The sequence below is a fragment of the Phragmites australis genome, chromosome 6 (genome assembly GCF_958298935.1).
Source record: "Phragmites australis chromosome 6, lpPhrAust1.1, whole genome shotgun sequence".
Lineage (NCBI taxonomy): Eukaryota > Viridiplantae > Streptophyta > Magnoliopsida > Poales > Poaceae > Phragmites > Phragmites australis.
In genome coordinates, this window is record NC_084926.1 from 402,596 (window position 1) to 427,015 (window position 24,420).

The 24,420-nt window shown below is 39.6% G+C and overlaps 4 protein-coding genes across 6 annotated transcripts; 3 read left to right on the top strand and 1 right to left on the bottom strand.

Moving 5' to 3' along the window:
• The first annotated feature begins 2,774 nt into the window (after positions 1 to 2,774).
• On the top strand, positions 2,775 to 9,416 carry LOC133920866 (plant intracellular Ras-group-related LRR protein 6). Of its 3 annotated transcripts, none has more exons than XM_062365451.1 (21): positions 2,775 to 3,008; positions 3,551 to 3,614; positions 3,673 to 3,829; positions 3,921 to 4,007; positions 4,413 to 4,488; positions 4,632 to 4,706; positions 4,801 to 4,870; positions 4,953 to 5,030; positions 5,120 to 5,180; positions 5,271 to 5,349; positions 5,840 to 5,930; positions 6,207 to 6,267; positions 6,360 to 6,430; positions 6,583 to 6,656; positions 6,945 to 7,103; positions 7,194 to 7,298; positions 7,670 to 7,794; positions 7,902 to 7,998; positions 8,120 to 8,194; positions 8,553 to 8,608; positions 8,830 to 9,416. In XM_062365451.1, the coding sequence occupies exons 2-21, from the start codon at positions 3,605 to 3,607 to the stop codon at positions 8,903 to 8,905; spliced, it is 1,683 nt and encodes a 560-aa protein (XP_062221435.1). In that variant the 5' UTR covers positions 2,775 to 3,008; positions 3,551 to 3,604; the 3' UTR covers positions 8,906 to 9,416. The 3 variants fall into 3 exon arrangements, with proteins under 3 accessions (XP_062221435.1, XP_062221433.1, XP_062221434.1); XM_062365449.1 differs by having other exon boundaries at positions 3,693 to 3,829; XM_062365450.1 differs by having other exon boundaries at positions 3,693 to 3,829; positions 6,966 to 7,103.
• A 242-nt stretch (positions 9,417 to 9,658) lies between these two features.
• On the bottom strand, positions 9,659 to 10,096 carry LOC133920757 (uncharacterized). The gene has a single exon (XM_062365351.1). The coding sequence runs from the start codon at positions 10,094 to 10,096 to the stop codon at positions 9,659 to 9,661; it is 438 nt and encodes a 145-aa protein (XP_062221335.1).
• Positions 10,097 to 11,600: 1,504 nt separating this feature from the next.
• LOC133920867 (ABC transporter F family member 3) lies at positions 11,601 to 17,525 on the top strand. Its single transcript, XM_062365453.1, has 18 exons — positions 11,601 to 11,869; positions 12,560 to 12,775; positions 12,892 to 13,081; positions 13,250 to 13,458; positions 13,586 to 13,750; positions 14,061 to 14,189; positions 14,259 to 14,360; positions 14,491 to 14,637; positions 15,194 to 15,256; positions 15,431 to 15,477; positions 15,559 to 15,618; positions 15,826 to 15,908; positions 16,009 to 16,103; positions 16,505 to 16,591; positions 16,733 to 16,820; positions 16,894 to 16,979; positions 17,081 to 17,143; positions 17,248 to 17,525. The coding sequence occupies exons 1-18, from the start codon at positions 11,651 to 11,653 to the stop codon at positions 17,362 to 17,364; spliced, it is 2,166 nt and encodes a 721-aa protein (XP_062221437.1). The 5' UTR covers positions 11,601 to 11,650; the 3' UTR covers positions 17,365 to 17,525.
• A 675-nt stretch (positions 17,526 to 18,200) lies between these two features.
• Positions 18,201 to 18,753, top strand: LOC133920868 (uncharacterized). Its single transcript, XM_062365454.1, has one exon. It carries the CDS (start codon positions 18,365 to 18,367, stop codon positions 18,587 to 18,589), a length of 225 nt encoding a protein of 74 aa, XP_062221438.1. The 5' UTR covers positions 18,201 to 18,364; the 3' UTR covers positions 18,590 to 18,753.
• Positions 18,754 to 24,420: the final 5,667 nt, after the last annotated feature.

Consider the following 24,420-nt stretch of genomic DNA (forward strand, 5'->3'; position numbering starts at 1 on the left):
TCCTCGCACGACCGTGCGTTGCCGCCCGCGTGTGCTCATCGCCAGCTGAGCCGCCGTTGGGCCCCTCGGCCAAGAGGTAGGCTGTTGCGTCCACACGTCCGCATAGATGCTGTAGAGGTGCTCGACCGGATCGTTCGCTGTCGGCCCGAGTTGCCGCCGTTTGTTTTTCGTCTTTGACTACCCTAATTATGAGAAAAAAAACACGTGCAGGGGAGGTGGTGGAGTATGCACATTAAATTTCAAGCCCAGACTTTAATCTCCTTGTGAGATATGAAAATGACAAATTATGATGCAAGAGGGAAGAAAAAGATTAAAAAAACGGAGATGGGTTTGGATTTGAAATTTTATATGGATGTATATCACCACCTATTCTACATGTTTGATGTTTTCAGATTTTTTCAAAACTTATAAAAAAGTTTTTTTTGGGGGGGGGGGGGGGGGGGAGGAGGTGTGGTTCATGATTCTGCCAAAAGTAGGTTTCCACTGAATATTTCCTTTAAAAGTTATGTCATAGTTGCTATTAAATATAAGTTTTGAATACTCTGTCCAATGCTATATCTGTACTAGATACTCAGGACTCGTGACGTTCTGTGTAGAATCTTTACGCAACAAGTAGAAAATCGATGAGAATCGTGATGCAGCTACTCGAGGAACTAAAAGTAAGGTAGCATCATTTTACTACAAAATTTGGGTGCTTCCATTCCAACGGAATAACGAAACATATTTGAAAAACTCTAAGCGTGTCCTTCGTAACATTGTGTGGTTTTTGTTCTTCTTTTTTTCTTCTAAAAAATGCTATGATGAAATAGCCTACACTTTCTAGATGCACACATGTATGACTTTAAATAACATATATAATGTGGTGTATCAGGTCAGCTTAGCGATGTTATAAATGTATGATCTCGTATTTGCTAGCTCGATAGTAACCTTTTTTTTAATGGTCGATAGAAGCTTTTTTTTAATGGTTGATAGAAACCTTATGTAGAACTAAGACACCGCATTGAAACGGGAGATAACAATCAAATTATAATTGAACCCTAGAACTCCCGCTTAGTAGAGTGGACACCAACTTGTTCACATTTGCATTGCCTTCGAGCAAGCCCAAGCACCTTAGGATTGCTCGTTAATATTTTTTTAGAGCTAGATGATAGTTTACTCTATACCCTATTTTTTTTTTAAAAAAAATCATGGCTATTTTGATGATGTTTTGAATTTTGAAGTATTGGAATGTTGTATTTTTATTTGTTAAAACATGTCATTTATTGAAAGAGTGACATGTTTCTGACGGGGAATAAAAATACAAATTTATAAATTTTCAAAATAGACACATAAATTTATAATTTTCCGATTTTAAAAATATTTTTTTTCAAAACAAACATATATATTTGTAATGGTTACAGTGTGCATTTCTATTGGAGAAGGAAAGAAAGCCGAACAGCTGATAGTCTTGTTCCTTACACTAGCGCTCGTGTCTCATCCAAGGTTTGGCTTACCAACTGTAACTCGGTTATCCAGCTCCGATGTTAATTGAAAAATCGCGGCTACTGCAGTAATAGGTCAATTTTTTTAAAAAGTTTGGACAAAATTTATTTGGAAATTTTTGAAATTTGAGAAAAAAATCGTGATTTTAGTTGCTGGACTGGTTATCGAGCGGTTTTTATGATTTCAAGCAGTTTTCTTAAATTTTTCGTATTGTCGATAACCGCTCAATTTTCTCGATTTATTGAGCGGTTTTCTCGATTTTCAGTGAAGTTAAAAAAAATTCAAAAATTATCTCAATCTTGTAAAATCAATAACCAATTCATTTGAGATTCAAATGAAGTGAAACAAATTTTGTTGGTTTCCTTGTAACATGATCTACATGATAAAAATATTTATACTCATAAAAAAATTCAAAATTTTCTATGAGAAAATATACTTATTAAACCAAGTTAAATGCATAGCTTACTCTTTGCTAATCAAAAAATCATGAAACTAATTTTGTTAGGCTTCTTATATGATCCTATATCTTTTAAAAATACATGAATTCATGAATTAGTTAATGTAACATGCAGGATTGTGTAAATATGTTGCGACTAGATTAATTCATAACTGACCCATCATATCTCAAAAATTAGTGAAACCACTTTTATTAGTTTATTTATACTATGATTTACGTTGGAAAAATAATAGTAGATATGAAAAAGTTAATTAAAGTGCTGCTTCTTAACATATTCACTTTATGTTTGTGAAGTTTGTAAAAATTATAGAGAAATTAATAAAACTCTAAATAAAGTGAAATCAATTTTAAAGATCCTCTTAAGATAGGTTCTATAAGAAAATATATGTTTACATATTAAACTTTTTTTTAACATGGGTTAATAACTAAGCTGCATGTTTCAATTTTTTTTCAAACTTCTTCCCTATAGAATATGATACAAACGACATTATTTTTTAATTTGTTTTCACAGAAGGTCATATAATTGTGTCTAGTTTTTGTTAAGATTTATTTTTGAATTTTTTTAATTTAAATTCAGTTTCCGTTCGGTTTCTGAAACCAAACCGGATCGAGATGACCGTGCCTCTATAAATAAATATAAAAATAGTTGTCTCTCGTAAGTGCATCCATAATAGGAACGTGATATATCCATCATTTACGGAGCTCTAATTGATTTTGTCAATCTCATTAAGGATATGGTTCTTTAAATTGTGTGTAGTTTGTAGGTCTGATTCGTATATAAGATTAATGTAGGGATATATATACATATACAGATACTACAGTTGTAAGCAGGAAGCGGCTGTTACAGGCTGGAAGTGAAATTAAACAAACTGGAATCACTCAGGATTAATAAGGATCAGAAGAGGGAGAGCGGTCGCTGCCCACCTCCATTCCGTAACACCAATGGCGATCTGAATGAACCTTCCAGAAACATCTGGAAGCTTCAACGAGGCCCTTCGGAACTCATGGACCGGATCCTCAAGTCCGCCAGGGAGTCGGGCTCCCTCAACCTCTCCAATCGCTCCCTCAGGTCCAAATCTCATCTCCTCCTTCCTCGGCAGGTTCCGATCTGTTCCATTTAGCCGGATCCGATCCATCCGGGACTGCCGGACCTCGCGCTGTAACTAACGGCTCCTTGTAGCTACCGGGGGATCGTGCAGGGAGATATCTGCTTTGTGTACCAGCAATTGGTAGTCTATTGAGTGTCGAGAGTATTAACATTTAAAGGGAACTGCATCAAACGACATTTACTATATGATTTCTAGAGTCTTGCTGCTTTTAGAGTGCATGGAGTTTTACTACTTAACACTGTCATGTGAAGATACAGATACAAATACCCGTCCCATTCATGAGTTCATCACTTCGGCAATCCCGTATTGTTTCTGCCGGACCTTGCTACCAAGTGACCGCCTTTACATGTTTACCCCGGCCCACATTCAGAAGAACCAAGATTGTTGGTGGATTTTAGTAATTTCGTACCTAAAAAGATACAAATTCCATCCTTCACTGCTGTTATTGTTATCGCTTGCTAACAGTACATCTGATTGTTCTTTTTTTCACCGTACCCTTCAGGGAGATACCCAACGAGGTGTACAGCAACTTGGACACGGGCAGCCAGGGTGAGAAATGGTGGGAGGTAATTTTCTCGATCCGCTATGTGCTATACATGCCTACAAGTAACACTAGATAACCAGATCACACGTGCAATTTTCAGGGAGTAGACCTCCAGAAGCTCATATTGGCTCACAATAATCTGGAAGTGTTAAGAGAAGACCTTAAGAATTTGTCTTCTCTTGTTGTATTAAATATAAGTCACAATAAGATATCTTCCCTTCCAGCAGCTATCGGGGAGTATGCAGTGCACTGTCCCTATTGAGTAACTTCATTGATAGATATGAACCATTAATATCACCTTAATTTTCGGTAATCCTCTTTCGTGCAGCCTTCCATTGCTAAAATCACTGGATGCATCATTCAATCAAATAAACACTCTGCCCGAAGAGATTGGCCTGGCAAGTGCTTTAGTCAAGTAAGCTCACTATGAACTTTATATTGTCCACTTCCATTAATTTCCCGTCATTATACCGTGTTGCTACATAAAACAATTTAATTATATTCTATAGTTTGTTCATTTTCTTTTCTGCTGAGTATCTTACAGGCTTCTTTGTTTCCTTCTTGTTCAGATCTCATCCCTTTTTGTGGAAACACACTTAATTGAGAATAAATAGTATCACTTATCACTGCAACTTGTGCACATTAACCATACGGCTATATCAATAATTGATGTTTGCCAAAGTGATAAAACTTAGCTATTTTTATTTCTATACCATTTTCGGGTTTTAGAAGTGCATAGCCGTTGATGATTAGCACATCATGTAAAACTAGAAGCAATGTAAATGCTAAATATTCTATTTCTTTTCCATGTTTTTGGTAGAGTTGATCTCTCAAATAATTGCCTTACTGAGCTCCCAGCTAGCCTTGCCAAGTGCATGGACTTGTCAGAACTCAAGGTAAGCTGCAATGGACGAATTTCTTTTTTCTTTTTTCCATAGCATTATCAGGTTTCTATTGTACTGCAGTTGATCAGTTGCCTATTTATCACTGGTTCACTCTAGTCTAGACATGCACAAAGTAATATATGCATTGTGTACAGGCATCAAATAACAACATATCCAAAATACCAGATGCACTTGCTGGTTGTTCCAAGTTAAGTAAATTGGATCTGGAGGTAAGAACTACTTATAGAATGTCAAAGATGGAGCTATCTTTTTGTTATCCCAGTTGTCTGTTCCTCACAAAATGCATTTGCTACAAAATGCCAGGGCAATAAGCTTGTGATGCTTTCAGAAAACATGTTTGTGTCATGGACCATGCTTACAGAGATGAATGTTGGTATGCAGAAATACCAAAATATTAGTTGAATTTATGTGATCTCATTGAGTTTCACCTTGAACTAACATTTATATTCTTACAGCAAAAAATCTGCTTACAACCATCCCAGATAGTATTGGAGCACTTTCAAAACTAATTCGCTTGGACCTGCATCAGAACAGTGAGTTTGCCTACCACGTTGTCACATTGCTTGTTGTGTAGTACCACTCTTCACTAGCACTGATTGTTTTCTACCTTTTTCCATATCAGAAATAACTTCGATTCCTCCTTCCATAAAGGGCTGCTCTTCTCTAGCCGAGTTGTATATGGGGTTGGTTGTCTATTCAGGACATAGTTGCCTTGTTTATTGTACATTTACTTTTATGTGATGTAAATTCACCTTTTCTATTTTGTTTTCCAGAAATAACTTGTTGTCTTCAATACCAGCTGATATTGGCACAGTGTCAAAATTAGGAATACTTGATCTTCACTCTAATCAGGTTCTACCCATCTGCTACATAACAAAATTGTCAATTTGATCTTCTCATCATTCCCCTGGTACACTCAATACGTATTGATCCTGCATCATTTAAAAAGATTAAGGCGTTGTTGAGAAAAAGTTGCTACTTCTAGTTCTTTGGTTTGGAATGTCTAGTGTTTCGTGGGAGTTGTAAGTAGCGGATAGCACACAGCAGTTATTTGGGCCTTTTGATAAATAATAAATCATCTTTCCTCTCACAATTGTGAAGCACTGTCATTCTGAATAACTGTTGTAAATATTGATCCATTCTGTCACTTTATGATGCCTTTCAGAACAAAACTTTATTTGTTACAATTTTGGATTACACTTCTGGCATCAATCCTGCTAGAATTAACGGAATGCCATATGAACCTTTCAATAAAAAAGAAATAATTCACAGAACATCATAGAAGTAACAGTTTTTTGCTGTCACTCTTTTATTTCCTGATGAATATGCTACTGTTAACCAGCTAAAGGAGTATCCTGTCGGAGCTTGCAACCTGAAACTATCTTTCCTCAATCTGTCGAATAACTCATTATCTGGTCTACCACCTGAATTAGGTTAGTTTTATTCTGTGCAATGCTGCTTTCCATAATGCTATTCATGCTGTTTCTCTGTTTTGTTATGAATCACTATGCTATGATCTTTTTGTTTGCATATTCATGTAAGCACATATTTGCTCATGTATGCAATCCTCTGCCTTGTTCTATGTAGTGGATAGATCGTAGGGCTGAATTCTTGCACGAGTGATAAGTGTATGCCTTAAGAACTTGGCACAGTGTATGTTACTGCCTTACCGAAAATTCTAATTCTGGACACCCCGTTCACTACTCCAGGTAAAATGACCACCCTAAGAAAGCTTCTGCTTACTGGAAATCCTATGAGGACACTTAGGAGGTATATGCTATATCCCTGTTTCTCCTACTGTTTCGCAAACTGATTGTAGGAATCTATGACGAGCTGCCAATATTAATCTATTATGTTACCAGTTCATTAGTTTCTGGACCAACAACAACGTTGTTGAAGTATCTGCGCAGTCGACTTTCATCTGACGAGGAAGGTAACTCAAAAAGCTAAGTCAACATGCATTTCATCTTTGATGGCAACATTTATATTGTTCGTTGTTTTTTGCATGCAATATCTAGGATGGTCCTAATTTGAGAATCATTTCATGATCACTGAAATAATACTTAAAACATATTTCCCGAACAGCATCAGGATCTGGAAGCACTCCATCAAAAGATGACCAAATTGCTGCAGCAAGGCGATTGTCCTTATCTTCAAAGGTGCTTCAATTATTCTGCCGATATATAAGCACTATCATGAGATATATATTTCCCTTTTCTTTTTCTTTCCTTTTCTTTTTTCTCCTTAAATGAATTGGTCCTCACATGGTTCAGGGAACACAATCATGCTAACAAAGTAAGAAGTAACTAATATGAGGTTGTGTTTTTTTATCCGGTCTGTGTTCCTTATATTCTCATAGTCACTAATGAAAAACCAAATAAGTGGCCTTCGAATCTTGCCGACATTTTCCTGGAGTAACAAATGATAATTTGGTTTTCCAACTATAGCTGCTGATAATCTCATATCAGGAGTTAGACTTGAGCGGTCTTGGTGTGACCAGTGTACCACCTGCGGCATGGGAGACAAGTGATGTGGTGAAACTTGATCTTTCTAAAAATTCTATAGAAGATCTGCCAAATGAGTTGTCATTATGCTCAGCACTTCAAGTGAGTTTCTTAGCAGGGAAATATTATCATCTTGTAGTATTATTAATCATGCTCGACTTGGTTTTTTAGCTTTTGCTTCTTTTTTTGCAGTCTTTGGTTTTGTCTAATAACAAGATAAAACGGTGGCCTCACACGGTGGTCTCCTCCCTTCCCAGTCTGTCTTCCCTAAAGCTGGACAATAATCCCTTGTCTGGGGTAATATAACTGTCATGTCTCTGAGGGTTTTTTTTTTTTTTTTTTTTTTTTGTCTTTTGGCATATATGACAAACAGATGGCCAGTCTCTGTTGTTCTCTTATTTATTTTGGAAAACTCTGGAAGTTAATCAATGTGGTTATTGTATTTACAGAAGTTTTTAACAGTTATAGGACTGACAAGCAATGGAAAATAAGCAGAATCACACAGTATACTTCTAGCCACTAAAAGCTCCAAAGAGCTAGAAGGGTTTATAGTACAAAACAAAAGGAGTATTAACTTTGAGAGAGCATACTTCAATATTACGTGCGGATATATGATAATATCCTGCATGCCATTATGCAATATCGTAACACTCTTACTTTTCTCGTAGATATCATCCACTGATTTTGTGTCTCTGTCCAAACTTGAAGTACTCGATTTAAGTGGCAATGTGTCTGCACTTCCTGAACCTTCTGCAATTTCTTCATTACCACAGCTGCAGGAGCTCTACCTGAGGTTGGAACATATGCAAATCATCTATGCTACAACTATTATACGAACGTAATAATGATTTCTTTAGCAGTAATAAAAAATCTTATTTCTCTCTCTCTTTCCGTGAGCAGACGAATGAAACTCCATGAATTTCCTAGTGGTTTGTTGGGCTTAAAACAGCTGCGGATTCTTGACCTGAGTCAGAATAACCTTACAACTGTACCAGAGGTAATTATCAGAATTTCTGGCAAGGGAGGCAAGATTTTGGCAGGTTTTTTTTAAAAAATCTTTTTCATTTCCTGATACTGGTTTTAAAGCTCAAAGTTTTCATTTCACTGCACTTAAGCAGGGTATCAAGGATTTCACTGCTCTCATTGAGCTTTATCTGTCGGACAACAATATAACAGCGCTCCCAGCAGAGCTGGTATGTTGTTGGCTTTAATAATTGAGCTTAAATTCTTTCCCTATCTATGTCTCTTCTTTTTTTAGCTACTAAAAGGTTATATCATGACATGTCTGCCCATGGTACAAGAACTTCTGCGTAACATCATGCTAGACATGGTTTATATGATGCTACAATACGTTTTGTTCTGTTCGCTTACATGATCTGATGCCTTTCTCAACTGCGAAACATCTTTTATGTACCACTGTTGCTGTTCTAATGGTAAATGATTTCGTTAGCAGTAAATCACTTATTTCACAAGTTGTGTGTTTCTCAATCTTATTGGTACCTTCAATTTATTTATTTATTTTTATTTTGTGTGTGTGCCTTTTCTCTGCAGGGATTGCTTGAGCCTAACCTGCAAGTGTTGAAACTTGATGGAAATCCGCTAAGAAGGTAAGAACGGAACCTCGAGCTAATTTGATGATACCTATGTTGAATAAAGAAACCCAACATGCACAAGAATGATGCTACAGAAATTACAAAAACACACATAATAACCACATGATCTATTAGTGCAATTCCATAAATCCTTACGACATAACTAGAGCAGGAATCTGCATTTGATGAAAGAAATAAAAGAGAAATGCTCAGGTTTGGGTTGCTTTCTTGTGCAGCATAAGACGAACTCTGTTGGAGCGAGGAACAAAAGCAATTCTGAAGTACCTCAAAGAAAAATTGCCCACTGAGTGATGGCATGAGAACAAATTGTTGTGGGAGTCGTGCAATAATATGTTTCTTGGTCACTATCTTTCTTTTTACCCTTTGAAATTTTCCTGTGTGAATTTTGTGGAACCTGGATCTTGTGTGAGAACGTGGGTGTCTCTTATGTACGTTCTGATTTGTGTGCGTTTGCATCTTTCGCTCCGTATGATGCATATTGCCCACTTGCCTCATCGAAAGGTAGCCTTTGGCAGAATCCAGTATCTGTCCACTCTTTATGAATCCACGGCACGATAAGACGCAACAGACGAGTTGTTGAAGATGAATGGCGGACCGCGGACGATAAGACGGCATGAATTCTGAAAGGTACACTTCAGAGTTGGTTCTCTATCTTTCTAGAAATTCAGAAAAAGTCAAAACGTTTTTCAGCTGTTAGACACCACATTCGTATGTAAGTTATGTTGCTCTGGACTTGAACGACTCTGTTATCTGTATTGAAATTGAAATCATGATGCTTATGGATTCCTTTTTCTTCTCGTCATCTTCGCGTGTGAGATGTCAAACGAAGGTCACTGTTGAAGCCTGTGCAAACGTAATGATGCAGTTTGCAATTCTTTGCCTTTAGATAATACCAAGATGTGACCAATCAAATCCATTGCGAAAGGAAACACTGTTAGCAAGCTTACAAAATGCACCTCCAACTTTTACACCAGTACCTTCGCTATTGATTATGGTTGCATGTATTACAGGCACTTCTTTGCATGCGAATAGTAAGTGACTATCTCAGAGCAGAAGGAAGCAGAGCAGTGCAAGCATGGCAAGGAAAAGCCATAACTGCTGCAGCGAGTCCTCCACCCTCCTCTGCCGCCGGCCGTTGCAGACGATCACCGGCCGAGGCGGCAACGGCAGCCGGCCTCCCGGGAACGCCCACGGTAGGACGGCCACTGCTGCGCTGGCAATGACGTGGCCGGCGGTCGAGTGCAACATCCAGCCCCAGTGGTCCACAGCACCACCACCGTAGTGCTGTCCGAGCTGGTTCTGTACGCCGTATACCTGTTGGACGTCAAACCACAGCTTGCCGTCGCCGTCGTGCTGGCGACGCTCCACGTTGCAGCACGACGCAGCGCTGCGGCGACGGCCGCAGAGCGGCAAGAGGTGGTCCTCGCACACGGCGGCCTTGCACACCGGGCACTGCTCGGCGCCGGGGTGGCCTGAGCGCATCCACCGGCTCACGCAGGGGCGGCAATAGAGGTGGCCGCAGGGCGTGACCACCGGCTCGGCCGCGGGCTCCAGGCATATGCTGCAGTCGAAACAGGGAGGCACTCCATGGCCACCATAGTTCGCCCGACAGCCGCCGCCGGCGCATAACTTCGCCGGCGCCTCGTCGCCAGCTGCTGGTACCTTCATCTCCATGATGAGGCGATCGGTCGGACGGTTGGACGAACTTGATATCGAGTGCAAGTGCAGGTAATGGAACCACCACCCAGGCTGCGTGAGAACGTAGTATATATGTGACAGCTTGCTATATCAGTCACTGTTGCTGATACAGTATGCTGAATGAAGTGAGCACACGTCACACGACAAATTAAGGTCTGGGCCACATTTCAGAGTCTATCCCTGACAAGATCAAAATGGCAGAGATTTGATTAGGCAGTGACAGGAAAATTAATGCACGATGAAAACTCAGCTGCCGCACGCCCAGCAAAGTTGGGAGACGAGAAATGGTACCTGAAGTGAATCTTCAAGATGGAGCCTGCCCTGAATCGTACCTAAGCTTCAATTTGTTGATATCGATGATATCTATAATATCGATGAACGAGGCCAGGTACAGGCGCCACACAGTCAATGTAAGTAGATGGATGGATAGATGGATCAATCAGCTACTACACCTTAAAAAAGGGCTACTATTCCATCCGCCCGTTGCCGATTAAAGAGACAAGAAAGTACGACCACATGTATCATGAGCTACCTACTATTATGATCGATGTGACCAATGAAACGACGGTGTTATATCTATCCATCCATCCATCCATATATATATTCGGTAGGTATGCCACATAACGCACAGGTCAAGCACGCTCGGCCGATCGAGCAACCAACCAGATTCTAACACGTACATCAGCCTCACTGACCGAGCATAAGTCGGCACTCGCGCCCCCAAGCGCGCTTCCACCCATCAACCTTACGGGTCCGCTGAAAATCGAGTATTTGTAATTTCGTGCATATAAGAGTTATAATTATAGCTATAAGTTCAGCATATTATAACTAGATTGTCTATTATATTATAACTATAATGTTCAGTATGTTATAACTAGAGTATCTACTATATTATTGTAACTAAAGTATTTATTGTATTATAATTAAAATATCTACCATATGTGTAACTGTAGTGTTCAATATATTATGATTGGAGTGTTTCTTATGTTATAATTAGAGCTTCTCAACTCAGGAGCGCGGAGAGAAAGAAGCCTGGCTCGATTGACCGGGCAGTGCACAGCCAAGATCATATATATAAAGTTTCAAGAGACCTGAAGCATGCACGATCACGTAGCTGGGCCTTTAACTTTTCTTTTCTTATTCCGCGAAGCAAAATCCGTCCCTCCAAAGCCCAGCTGAAGGACCTACCACCGATCCATGGCCCACCACAGCCCACAGAGCCATTTCGGTTCGGCCCATCACCACCGTCCACGCAGCCATCGGATGGCTTTCGTAAACCCACCCGAGGTGGTCTGGTTGGTCACGCCGGTGGAGAGAGAGAGAGAGAGAGAGAGAGAGATGGCGGCTGCGGCGGCGGCGAGCATGGGGGTGGTCCGGGAGGTGCTGGGCACCGACGTAGTCGACGAAGTTGACCAGCCCATCATCGACTATATCGCCAACGTCCTCGCCGACGACGATTTCGACTTCGGTGCCCCCGACGGGCACGGCATCTTCGACGCCCTCGGAGACCTCCTCATCGACTCCGGCTGCGTCGCCGACCAGGACCACTGCCTACAGGTACCTTATCACTTCCTAACCCTACCGCTTCGGCTTCGGCTTCCCCTCGATTCATTTGCGTTTCTAGTACCATCAGCACCAGCCGTCTGCTGTCCTCTCCCCGACCTCAACATAGATCGCCATCTCGCTGGTCGAAAACCCAAATGGTTCTGGCTTCGGTTGTTAGGAGGTAGTTTAAATACAATTATGTGGTTCCTGAATTGTTTGAGTAGGAGGCTCCTCCCCCGGTTCAAGCCACCTGTGATGCATCACCAATTGTCTGTATGCTTTGGGCCTATAAATCTGAACTGCACACAAGGATAGGTTGTTTGGTTTGCCTAATTGGTGGCTGTGCCATCCCTTGAAACACTGGGGATACCTGTTTTGGTGAGCCAAATTCCTTGATTTAGTGTGTAACATTTTGCAGGGTAACATGGTTTGATTGTCATCAAAGTAGAATTCTAGTCGAACCCGACCATTTCGTGACGCTCTCTGCTATTTGGCTGTTTTGAGGGGCTGAGACCAGTCAAATTGTCTTTCATTGCTGATGGTTATCCTCTATCTGTCATTGTTGTGCTGCCACATTTCTCTCTCTTCTCTCTCCATATTATAAGATCTACAGAGAGCCCTGTGAAAATGTATACAGAGTTTGTTTGATTCAGATTTTGATGCAGAAGCTCTTAGATGTGTCTTGCTTCCTTTTCAATTTAGGTCTGTACTAAGCTCTGTGAAAAACTTGGAAAGCATGGTCTCGTGAAACCTAAACAAGCTGTGCGGAGTCTTGTTACACCATTACGTATGAATGAGGGGATGGACAATGATGTTGCTCCAAAAAAGCAACCTGATGTATTCGAGGGACCCTTGCTATCTTCACGAGATAAAGCCAAGATTGAAAGGAAAAAGAGAAAAGATGAGAGGCAAAGAGAGGTAATATGTTCATTGTTTTCTGATGAGTCCTCATATATTGCCACATGATGATTTTCCTTTGCTTGTCTTCTTTCTCGATTATACCTTGCCGTATACTGTTCTCCTTGGTGGTGCAGGCTCAGTACCAAATGCATGTTGCCGAAATGGAATCGCTTAGGGCTGGAATGCCTCCTGTTTATGTAAATCACAGTAATGATGGTGGGCCAGCTGTTAGGGATATACATATGGAGAACTTCAACGTCACAGTTGGTGGTCGTGATCTTATTCAAGAAGTCACTATAACACTTGCTTTTGGAAGGCACTACGGTGAGTTACAACTTAGGATACCTTTTGAACTATGTGGTGTTTGATATCTCTCAAGGAAGAACTTAGCAATGACTAAGGGAAGTATTTTCACTTCATTTGTACAGTTCAGTGGACATGTTTCCTTTATTATTATATCAGTTCCCTTAATTTCTTATTTACCCGCTTCAGGGCTTGTTGGAAGAAATGGTACTGGAAAGACTTCTTTTCTCAGAGCTATGGCGATGCATGCAATTGATGGAATTCCCAAGAACTGTCAGATATTGCATGTCGAGCAAGAGGTCGTAGGTGATGATACAACAGCTTTGCAGTGCGTTCTGAACGCCGATGTCGAACGGGTTCAACTTCTGCAAGAAGAGGCCCGTCTGGTTCAACAACAGGTTGACTTGCGCAGAATTTTCTTTTCTAGATATCTGCTGCTTGTTGTCTAATGTTTCTTCCTTCTTCGAACTTCCACTCTCTGTCAGGTGTTCTGCCTATCTGCTAATTGTTGCCACTGTTGTGCAGAAAGATCTAGAGATTGAGGCTGAGTTCGGGCAGGGCTCTGGCTCGGACCAGAGCAAGGGTGGTCTTGACAAAGATGCTATCAGCAAGAGGCTTGAGGAGATATATAAACGGCTTGAGTTCATTGATGCAGATGCAGCAGAGGCTCGTGCGGCATCAATTTTGGCGGTCTGTTTTATTTTCCTTGTCTGTACCATTTGGACAATATCTTGTTATTGGTTTGCTTTTGCTCGCGTTTTAAATGCAGTACTTACCTTGATTACACATCTATCGTTCTTTCAAACATCAGTATCTGTCTAAAATGAATAATCCCCCAATAGGGGCAATCACATTTTCTTGATGGTTTGTACTTGAAGTTTATCAATTTGTATCATAATTGTTCTAGTAGGATCTGCGCATGTTGAGCTCAAAAACGACACTGGATCTGCACATGCTGGTTACTTATATTGTACTTTTTGAATGGTGGAACTATTTCCAGGGTCTTAGCTTCACTCAAGAAATGCAACTCAAACGTACAAAGGAGTTTTCTGGTGGATGGCGCATGAGAATAGCTTTAGCACGTGCTCTATTCATTGAGCCTGATTTACTGCTACTTGATGAGCCAACAGTAAGTTTGGAAATATGATTTTTTTCCCCTTCACTTGCTGGCACATCGTGACGACATATCACTTTTCAGAACCATCTTGATCTTCATGCTGTGTTATGGCTAGAAACATATCTCCTGAAGTGGCCTAAGACATTTATTGTCGTATCACACGCTAGGGAGTTTTTGAATACGGTACGAACACCTTATGTTGTTACACGTGAGCTAATTTGACATTTTGCTTCATTTGTATCTAATACTTGCATTAGCATATGTTTTTCTTGTGTTGTTAATCACTGAATAACTAATGACCAGAATTTTTTAGGTTGTCACCGACATTCTTCATCTACATGGTAGAAAGTTACATGCTTACAAAGGTGACTACGACACATTTGAGAGGACAAGGGAAGAGCACCTTAAGAATCAAATGAAAGCCTTTGAAACAAATGAGAAGGCCAGGTCCCACATGCAGGTTGGTTTGTACTTATAGCAAGTAACATTAGCCCTGAGAGTGCTTTGATGCCCCTTTTAAAGAAAACTATGCTGTTTCTGTAGCAAACAATGAGTTGAAAGGTGATCTGTACAAAAACATAAGTGATCACATGTATTTTCAGGGTTTATATACTTTTCAAGAGCACACAAGCATATCCCTCATTAACCTTCTTACTTTCAAGTGCACCATATGGCTCTGTAAGATGTTTAGCACAGAAGTCTATTTGACATCGATTATACTGTCCCCATCTTCCATATAACGGAATAATTCTGATTGAATAATAAAATACTGCATATTTCTTTAGCTTGAACCTGGTAATAGGTCATATAACTACTGTGTAGGCAGCTGGAGCTTGCGCAGGTGGGTCTAGCCTTGCTTGTGTTATCTAGTTGAGGCCAAATGCTCAGGACAAATCTTGATCTGATAAAGATGAAAGCAAAGTTAAACTATCTAGGAAATGTTGAAAACCTTAGGTGCTGCTAGATATTTTTCCAAAGATCAAGGGATGATATTTAATTGTTTATTTTCTGTGTAGGCATTCATTGACAAGTTCCGCTACAATGCAAAGAGAGCATCACTTGTTCAATCAAGAATCAAGGTACATTTTCTCAGTCCTGTCTAATATATTTGCTGTTCAAAAGGTACCATTCGTTATTGTTTCACTTAACTAATATTGCATGGATGATTTTGAACTCTGAGCTTAAATTTTTGTTTTAGAATGTTGCTCAATGACAAATTTGATGTTTCACTTGTTATTTTTATCCGTACTAAGGCATTAGAGCGAATGGAACATGTTGATGCAGTCGTCAGTGATCCAGAGTATGTGTGCTCCCTAAATCTACTGTATTTTGGTATTCTGTCTACAACCAGCTTATCAATTGTGTGAATAATCCCTTGCAGCTATAAATTTGAATTTCCAACCCCAGATGATCGCCCTGGACCACCAATCATTAGCTTCAGGTTTCATTTCTGATCACTTGTATTTTTATCATTTATGAAAGCTTGATCTCCTTTTCCGATATGCACCTCATGGCTTTTGTTCCTTTTTTTTGTTCCTAATTCTTTACCTTTTCTGTTAGGACTTACCACTTATTTCTACACATTATTTTTCAAGGTGTCTATGTGCTATGTTTGTCCTTTGTTGATTAATGCTTTCCATCTTTGTAGTGATGCCTCGTTTGGTTACCCTGGAGGGCCTATCTTGTTTAAAAATTTGAATTTTGGTATTGACCTCGACAGCCGCATAGCAAGTATGATTTCTTCGCTCCCCTGATCTTATTTTGACTGAAGATTAATTTCTTCTTTTTTTTTTTTTGCATTTTCCCATCACTCATTGACCTATTGTTTCAGTGGTTGGTTCTAATGGCATTGGCAAGTCCACTATACTGAAATTAATATCCGGAGATCTGCAGCCAACTTCAGGAACAGTGTTCCGCTCCCCCAAGGTGCTTCATTCTTCTATAGCTACAATTGTGACGTTTTACCACTATGTAACTTGCCCTGCATTTTTGTTTGTTTTAAGAAAAAAATTGCATCAATTCTGATTTACGTCTTTGTAAAGCTTTCTGCTGTGATGGTCATAATAGTTTTGTATCGAGATGCCATGCCACTATGTGCATTTTCATGCTTCCTTTGTCAAGGTGTTTTTAGGTCTATCAATGTCACTACTGAATTAGACAAAAAACTCTTAACTTATATCCATATAAGATTGAATGTATTTTTTTCGTGCTATAATACTGCCAATACAAATGACAAGATCGATTTACTATCGTTGTTGTTTGTCATGGTTTTCTCTGCAGCATCCTCTCTTTTGTTTGTTGAAATTTTCTTACCGTTGTTTTTACAGGTCCGCATGGCTGTATTCAATCAACATCATGTTGATGGGCTTGATTTAACAGTGAATCCCCTTTTGTACATGATGAAGTGTTATCCGGTAAGTTCAAGCATCATTTTTGGTGACTGTAGAATCTGAAGTCCACTTGGAGGATAGTAGAGATGAGTATGTTCTTTTGTTATGTAATCTAAATCAAGATTTCAGCTTTAGCATAAGAAATGTATCTGGTGCTCTTTGCAGGGTGTACCTGAACAGAAACTGAGGGCACATCTAGGTTCCTTTGGTGTTTCAGGAAATCTTGCCCTCCAATCTATGTACACTTTATCAGGTAGAAATGGGATAAATTTCTGCATGTCGAATTTTTAAATTCTTGATCCTAATCAAAGCAATTCCAATTTCAGGTGGTCAGAAAAGTAGAGTTGCATTCGCGAAAATCACCTTCAAGAAGCCACACATTATTCTTCTTGATGAGCCTTCTAACCATCTTGTAAGTGAATCACTTTGTCTTTTATTTTTGTATCAAGGATGAGGAACCTCCGGTAGGCAGCTATTACTGAACCTTCTGAACTGAACCTGTCCATGTTGCAGGATCTCGACGCAGTTGAGGCCCTCATCCAGGGTTTACTCGTTTTCCAGGGAGGAGTGCTAATGGTAAAACCGCGTTGCTTCCACTAATGTGTTAGTTTCAGTATGGTATGCAAAACCTTGTGATGTTTGCGTAAAAAAGAGTCACCGTTATACAAATGCTTTTGCAGGTGAGTCACGACGAGCATCTGATCACCGGAAGCGTGGATGAGCTCTGGGTGGTATCAGAAGGCAAGGCCACCCCGTTCTCAGGCACGTTCAAGGATTACAAGAAGATGCTCCTATGAGAGAAGGCAGAACCGAGTTTTAAGTGATATCCTGTACCTCTGTATCGTGACGGTCACATCGTCATCATATGCTTGCTATTTTTGTATGGAGTTTTTGAGTCTGAAAAATGCAATTTTGGTGCATGGACCTCGTGATTTTATTTCATGAAAAGTTGTGGTGATGCCTTATGCTGTGGTCGACGTTACCGTTGGCGTTGGGGACTGTCACGGGACTGATGAGGATCGCCAGTGCAGTGTAAAGGAGTTGGACCAGAGAAGCGCAGCTGCTTCCATGCTAATGTCCTATATGGTTGGATTTTTTCTAGCTTCTGTTATCAGAAGTTTAATCAAATAGGCTACTGAGAAACTGGTTGAAAGTTTAACCAAAGGAGTTTTTCTGGTTTTTTTCTATTGAGAAGTTAAAAATTTATTACAAAATCAATAACAAAAAGCTATCAGTCAGAAACCAATTTTTTAGTCTAAAAGTTAAAAGCTTTAGTTCAACCAAACATAGTCTAAGAGTATGTCCAATTATATTCCCTTTTATTCTTTTTCCAATATTTCTTTTTCTTTCTAATTTTTCTCTTTATTTTTATTCTTTTTTATTTTTTATCTAAAATAATTTTCGTTCCTAAAAGGAAAGAGTAGAGAATTCTATTTTAGAAGGAATGGCTTCGTAACGGAAACTGTGAAGAAAAATCATTAACCAAATAAGCTTCTCTGCGACATTTGTGAGTTGGATGGATGGATGTTGAAAAAATCACTTATGTTATATATACAAATATATACATGTATTGCACGCTGGAAAAATACCGTCATAGGAGCAAAACCGTGAGCTCGAAGGAAAAAAAAAACCGTGAACAGGAAGGAGAAAAAAAAAACCTCCACCGGTCTTCGTTCCCCTCCTGCTGCTGCCTGCTCTCCTGGAGTCTTCCTCCTCTCCTGGAATCTCCTCTCTCCGCCTTGCGTTTGGTTCGCAAGCACTCCCTCGCGACCAAGCCCTAGCAGATCGGCGCCGGCCATGGAGAGCTGGGCGACCTGGGTGGGCGCGACCGTCACCTCCGCCTTCTTCACCTCCCTCGAGCGCTGCTCCTGCATCAACCTCTCCACCCAAGACGACGACCACGAGGACGAGGAGGAAGCCAAGGACCGCCCCCTCATCCTCTCCGCCCCCGCCTCCCACCACCACGACCCCGACGGCAAGGAGGATCAGGACCAGAAGCAACCGCCCCTACCGCCCGTATGAATTGAATGGCTCGCTCATTACGACTTCCTGCTGCTATACTCCTCTTGTTAAGACTCGTTCCCATTGTATGATGTGATGAACTGTAGTAGGTGTTATATCCCTGTCCTTCCTTCATCACCAAATAAATCTTGTGCTCTTTTGTGCGATCCATATTCTTCTGTGTCCGTGCCTGTGAATATCTTGTGTGATCCTCTGTCGTTTGAATTGGATTAGTGTATGCAATGAAAAATTGGGGAGCTAAATCACTTCTACACTTCTCTTAGCAAATTGCCGTACCAGAAACAGAAATTTGTCCTCTTGCAGTGGTTTACTGATCGAATCAATGGTTTACTGGTGAAATCAAGTGATTTCGGTTTACTGGTTGTTTATTGCATGCTTAAGAATTGTTGGGATTTGTCGGCTTGGTGGTGGTGGCCTGATTTCTTCCAAATTGCACATGAAAATGAGAATGGCCCGTTTGTTTTGGTGCTTGTAAGAAGGATTTTTCTTATTATCCAATCATTCGATTGTGTAGTTCGCAAAAGAGATAAATGAGCCTTTCCAGTTTGGACCAAATGTTACATGTCTCAGTTACCTTAAAACAGTAATTGATTAGGTCCTTAAAAACTAGTGCACTTCAGGATTTCACACACGTCAAATTCTGGGTTTTTGTTGAAAGGCAATAAGGTATTGACGGTAGATAGCACCAGGATTTCAAAAGCAATTCCTATGTGGATTAGTTTTAAAGCCTCTTGAATTACTGTTGTAAGGGATCTAAAATTTACAGGTTGATCATTTATGTGAGTTCTTCTATGTTAAACATTGTCCAGATAGGAATGGATTCTTCTGATCTTTTTTCTTTTTAGATAATGCATACTCGACGTTTTCTATTTCTTCCCAGTTTTTTTTTTTTGTGGTTAAACAGACCTGGAGATTCTTCTATTTTATCTGTGGGTAGCAAAGATCTTTTATCGATGTCCTTACTTCTGATTGCTATGCAACTTTGAGACGCACCCTTGAATGTGGAATCATGTCAATGCCCTCATTTTCTGCTCTCAGATCCGCCATTGGTGAGAGAGGGACTGGCCTATGCTTTGCTACCATGATTTTTGGTTGGTACAGAATTGATTGGTCGGGGTCTTGTTAGGGCTTGTTTGATAGAGTTTTTTTTATTCAAAATTCTCGGTGGAGAGTGATTTTTCGAGGGAAGTGATTTTGTGACTGAAAGTGATTCTGTAGAATAAACTATATAGAAGAAGTGATTTTGTGCGGAAAATGAATCAGAAGAAACTATTTTTTCAGCTCTCAGCTTCTAGTTCATTTTAGAAAATCATTTCTACGGATTTCACTCGGGAAGCTAAAAGTTAAAAATTGTTGTTTGATAAAGCTCTCTTGATTTCAGTCGAGAAGCTGCTTTGGAAGCGCTGTTAAAAGGCTCTTAATGATATGAGTTGTCAGTTGCCTTTGGACAGAGAGGCTGATCATCGTGCTGCCCCAGCCCGTGCAAGCTCTGTGCAATTTGTAGTTGGAGGTGGTGTATGAGCAGTGCAGAGCAGAGCTGCTCGTGTTGGTGGATGTCTTGCCTCTTGGTGGAGGATGCAGTTCTCTCTTCCTCTGGAAATTCATGGCTTTGTTGACAAGAAATAAAGAAAGAAAGAAAGAAAGAAAGGTGTAGGATTAGGACGGGTAGGCAGGGATGTCGGCAAGAAAGACGGAGACGACGGGATGCGACCTGATGGTTAAACATCACATCGCATGCATGGTTACCTCTACGGCAGGCAGTTGGCGACAAGGGTTGATGCGCCACTGGCAACAAGGGCACAGGTAGGCCTTTGGCCTCTGTCGCTCCTCAGCTCGCTTCTTTACATCTTTCTTATTCACCACCATAGCTCTCGATCGAGAGCGAGCTTCACAACGAGAGCTCAGATGTGAACATGGGGTTGAACTTGAACTTGGCACGATGATGGTCATCATGCGACAACAACTGCTGACTCGCAGGCTTTACCTTGATTCACAAATCAATTGTTAGAAATAGTAACTTGTATTTAATAATATTTTTATGATAATATATAGAGTATTTAAGAAGTACAAGATAAAGATTTAATAACATTTATGTAGAGGATAATAACTTTATATTCTTAACATCCCTCAAATACAAGACGTACAGTGGGAAGCGGGTGTGTTGGGAGGAGGTGGCCGGCTAGGGGCTGCAGGGAGAGCCTCGGTCGGTGAGGAGCGCAAGGTGGAGAGGCCAAGGAAGAGAGAGAAAGAGAGCTAGCTGACAAGAGGGATCTGACCGTAGATTAGGTCTACAGGACAAGTTACATTGTTATAAAAAAGCATAGCTCTAATATCATGTTTTTTTAGAAAAAACCATCATAGCAACTTTATTAATAATTAATCGATAGTTACATCATCTAAGATTGTGCTAAGAATAAACTATGGGGGTTCATTAATCCAATTACATGAATCCTTATGAAGAAAATTAAACCTAGCCCAATTACATGAATCCTTATGAAGAAAACTAAACCTAGCTATTTCATGTGCCGCTTCATTTGCTTCTCTTGGACAATGGGTAAATTGAACACTCCCTATCTTCTCAATTAGCTCTAACATCCAGTGAAAATCGCCGCCACTGCATTCCAGATTTGATTCTGCCTCGTACAAGCATTGATAATTTCTATAGCATCATATTCTACTCACACCTTGTTGCATCCAATACTGTTTACTAAGATCAATCCATTTTGCAATACTATAGCTTCTGCTGTCGTAGCACTCAAAACATGAGGGAGAAATGAGCAGGAAGCATCAACGAATCCCCCTTTCGCATATCTGATAATTGCTCTCGTTGTGCCTTGTTCTAAATCTGCATAAAAGCTTGTATCAACATTAAGTTTTACTTGGTTAGGCAATGGTTTCGTCCAACGACTAGAGTTAGTTCCAGTCTTTGAATTTGCCTTTGCATGGTTCGCAATGAGGCCCCAAATTGACATGGAGCATCTGTCAATCGGGAGGATAGGCTCCCCATTTACCTTCTGTCTTCGCAGCCACCTAAGGTACCAACAGGTCACTACCACTATTTCTTATAGACCAATTTGTTTGATCTTCCGGACACCTTGGAGTGGTAAACACAGAATATGGAACCCGATCGATCAACAGGGAGAGCATCTCTAATAACATATTGGAGTCCCAAAGCTTTTCAAATTTCTCCAGCACTAGCACATGAGAACAAATGTTTCAGGTCTTTTGGTCCCTGTTTACATATTGGACATTGGCTGATGTGGCCTATATGTCAATTTGCAAAAATTGCTTTTATAGGAACAATCCCATGAAGCATCCTCCAACCAAAAATAAAATAAAATTCAATAGTAGTATTTGAGAGCAATATATAGAATACATAAGGGAATACATGATAAGAGCTTTAATAACCTATATGTAAAGGATAATGACTCTATATTACTAGCACATTCGACATTACATACTCCCTCTAATCATTAATACTTGACATTCTGGACAATATCCGATCAAACTTTTGAAATTTTGATCATCGATAACTTTTAAAATGTTTAGTTCAAAAACATAAAAAACTTATGTGAGATTTATCTTAAAAAATACTTTCATAATCTCATAATTTTTTTAAGAGTGAATTACATAAAACTACAAGTATTACGCTATTTTTAACACAAAACTACAAGTATTACGCTATTTTTAACACAAAACTACAAGTATTGTGCCTAGTAACACAAAACTACAAATATTGTGCATTAAGTTAACACAAAACTCGATTTTAATTGAATTCACCAAAAAAGTGTTCTTATATTTCTAAAAAAATCATAGAATTTTTTGTAAGTGTTCCATAATTCATATGAAACCCATTTTAATTGGATTCATCTAAAAAATACTTTATAAAAATGAAGCATATAAATAGAGCATTACAAATGAACTTATTTTTTTACCATATAATCTAGTACTGAAAATAATTTATAAATTAATCCATCATGTAAGAAATATATTAGTGATTTTTCTATATTTTTGTGATTCTATTTGAGGCCTTAACAATTATTAGGTGTTATAAAAGTAGCATTTTTACATAATTTTAGTTTAGATTTACACATGATTTTTGGGTGAATTCAATTAAAATAGTTTGCACATAAATTATGAAACATGTAAAAAAGTTCTAAGATTTTTGAAAAAACATAAGACTATTTTTAGATGAATCTAATTAAAATTAGGTTTTATATGAAATTAATCACAATACTTATAGTTCCGTGTTACTAACGCATAATAACTGTAATTTTATGTTACAAATAACACAATACTTATAGTTTTATATAAGTTACTCTTTTTTAAAATTATATACATATATTCTTAAAAAATAGTTAAATGTGCACATTGGAGAACATATATGTCCAAAATATCATGTAATTTTGACTGAAGGGATTACTCTACTCTTTCTTCAACATTAAACACAAGATGCTTGCGCCGACCATGTCAATGATGGGTTCAAACTCACCCGCATCATGAATTCATGATACCTGCTGAGGCAACAAAAAAACCCTAAAAAAATTTATTTGCACCCAACCACTGTCTCATCAGCGCGTTCTCCGGCCGGGAGATGCTGACCGGTACTGCTTACTATGTTCCTAGTACTTTATTTCCTCACCTTTTTCTCCCTACTGCTTGTCCAAATTAGACTAAAAACAATCAACTTACTACAGCTAACCTCTCAAAAAATGACAAACAGGTCATTAAATCTCTCGATAAAACGACATGAACTAGATTGTTTTCCGCAGATGGAAGCCCTTCAACTACCAAAAGATAACACAGCCAACTGAGATGCACCTTATTTGACAGAACAAAACAAAGAAGCAACCATCGAAACATCGTCCTGTCTAATCAACTTTTCTTGAGCTAAAAGCAAAACTGACTGAAATCTCTAATATATGAGCTACAGTGATATGCAGATGCTTAAGCTAAAGCACAACAACTTTTACACCTCAATATGATAATATGTATATACAAAATCTAACACTGCAACAAAACACATTACACCATTCCTTAAAAAAAACACATTACACCAGTAGTATTGAACATATATGCATCTTTATCATGACCTCCAGCTAAAAGGAGAGGAGCAGGTATTGATGCATGGTGCTACACCTGTAGAGGAGCCAGATAGCTGATGACCATACCACCACCAGCATGCTCATCTGTTGTGGAGAGGGTTTGGTCCTTGAGGAACCATTCTTCTTGAAACAGCGTACTTATTGGCATCGTCGTTGTCGCCCACCTCTTGAGAAGGAGATTTGGTTGGAGGAAACTCGTGGCGTCTGAAGTCACTCCTTGCTTCTTCTCTCAATGTTCTCAAGCCAAGGTTTGAGCTCGGCGAGTGTGACATGACCAAGAGCAGGAGGATGCAAGGGAGCAAGTACTGGAAGAACCTCCTCATGGCATACGAGAGAGAGAGATAGAGAGAGAGAGAGAGAGAGAGAGAGATTTGGGAGGCAAGGATGGGAGGGTATTAAAAAGGATTTAGCCAGGGGTCCATATCACATCCCTGTGTGTGTTGGGGGGAGACACGGGTAACAAGAAATAGAGCTCAAAATGAACCTCCATCCTATGGTCCATTTACTCTGGATAGATGATGACGCGTTTGGTTCACTAAAAGTTTGGCTTATGGAACCCACTAATTTCCAGATTTTTTTAGTCTTAGTAGCTGGAGTTTGATATGGAACCTACCATGGACTGGGGGAAAACAAAGCAAACACGCAGTGCCATCCTAGTAACCGATCAGCTTTGGCATGTCTAACTTCCATTGGTTAGGTAATTTGGAAGTACGTGTCCCCTCTTAG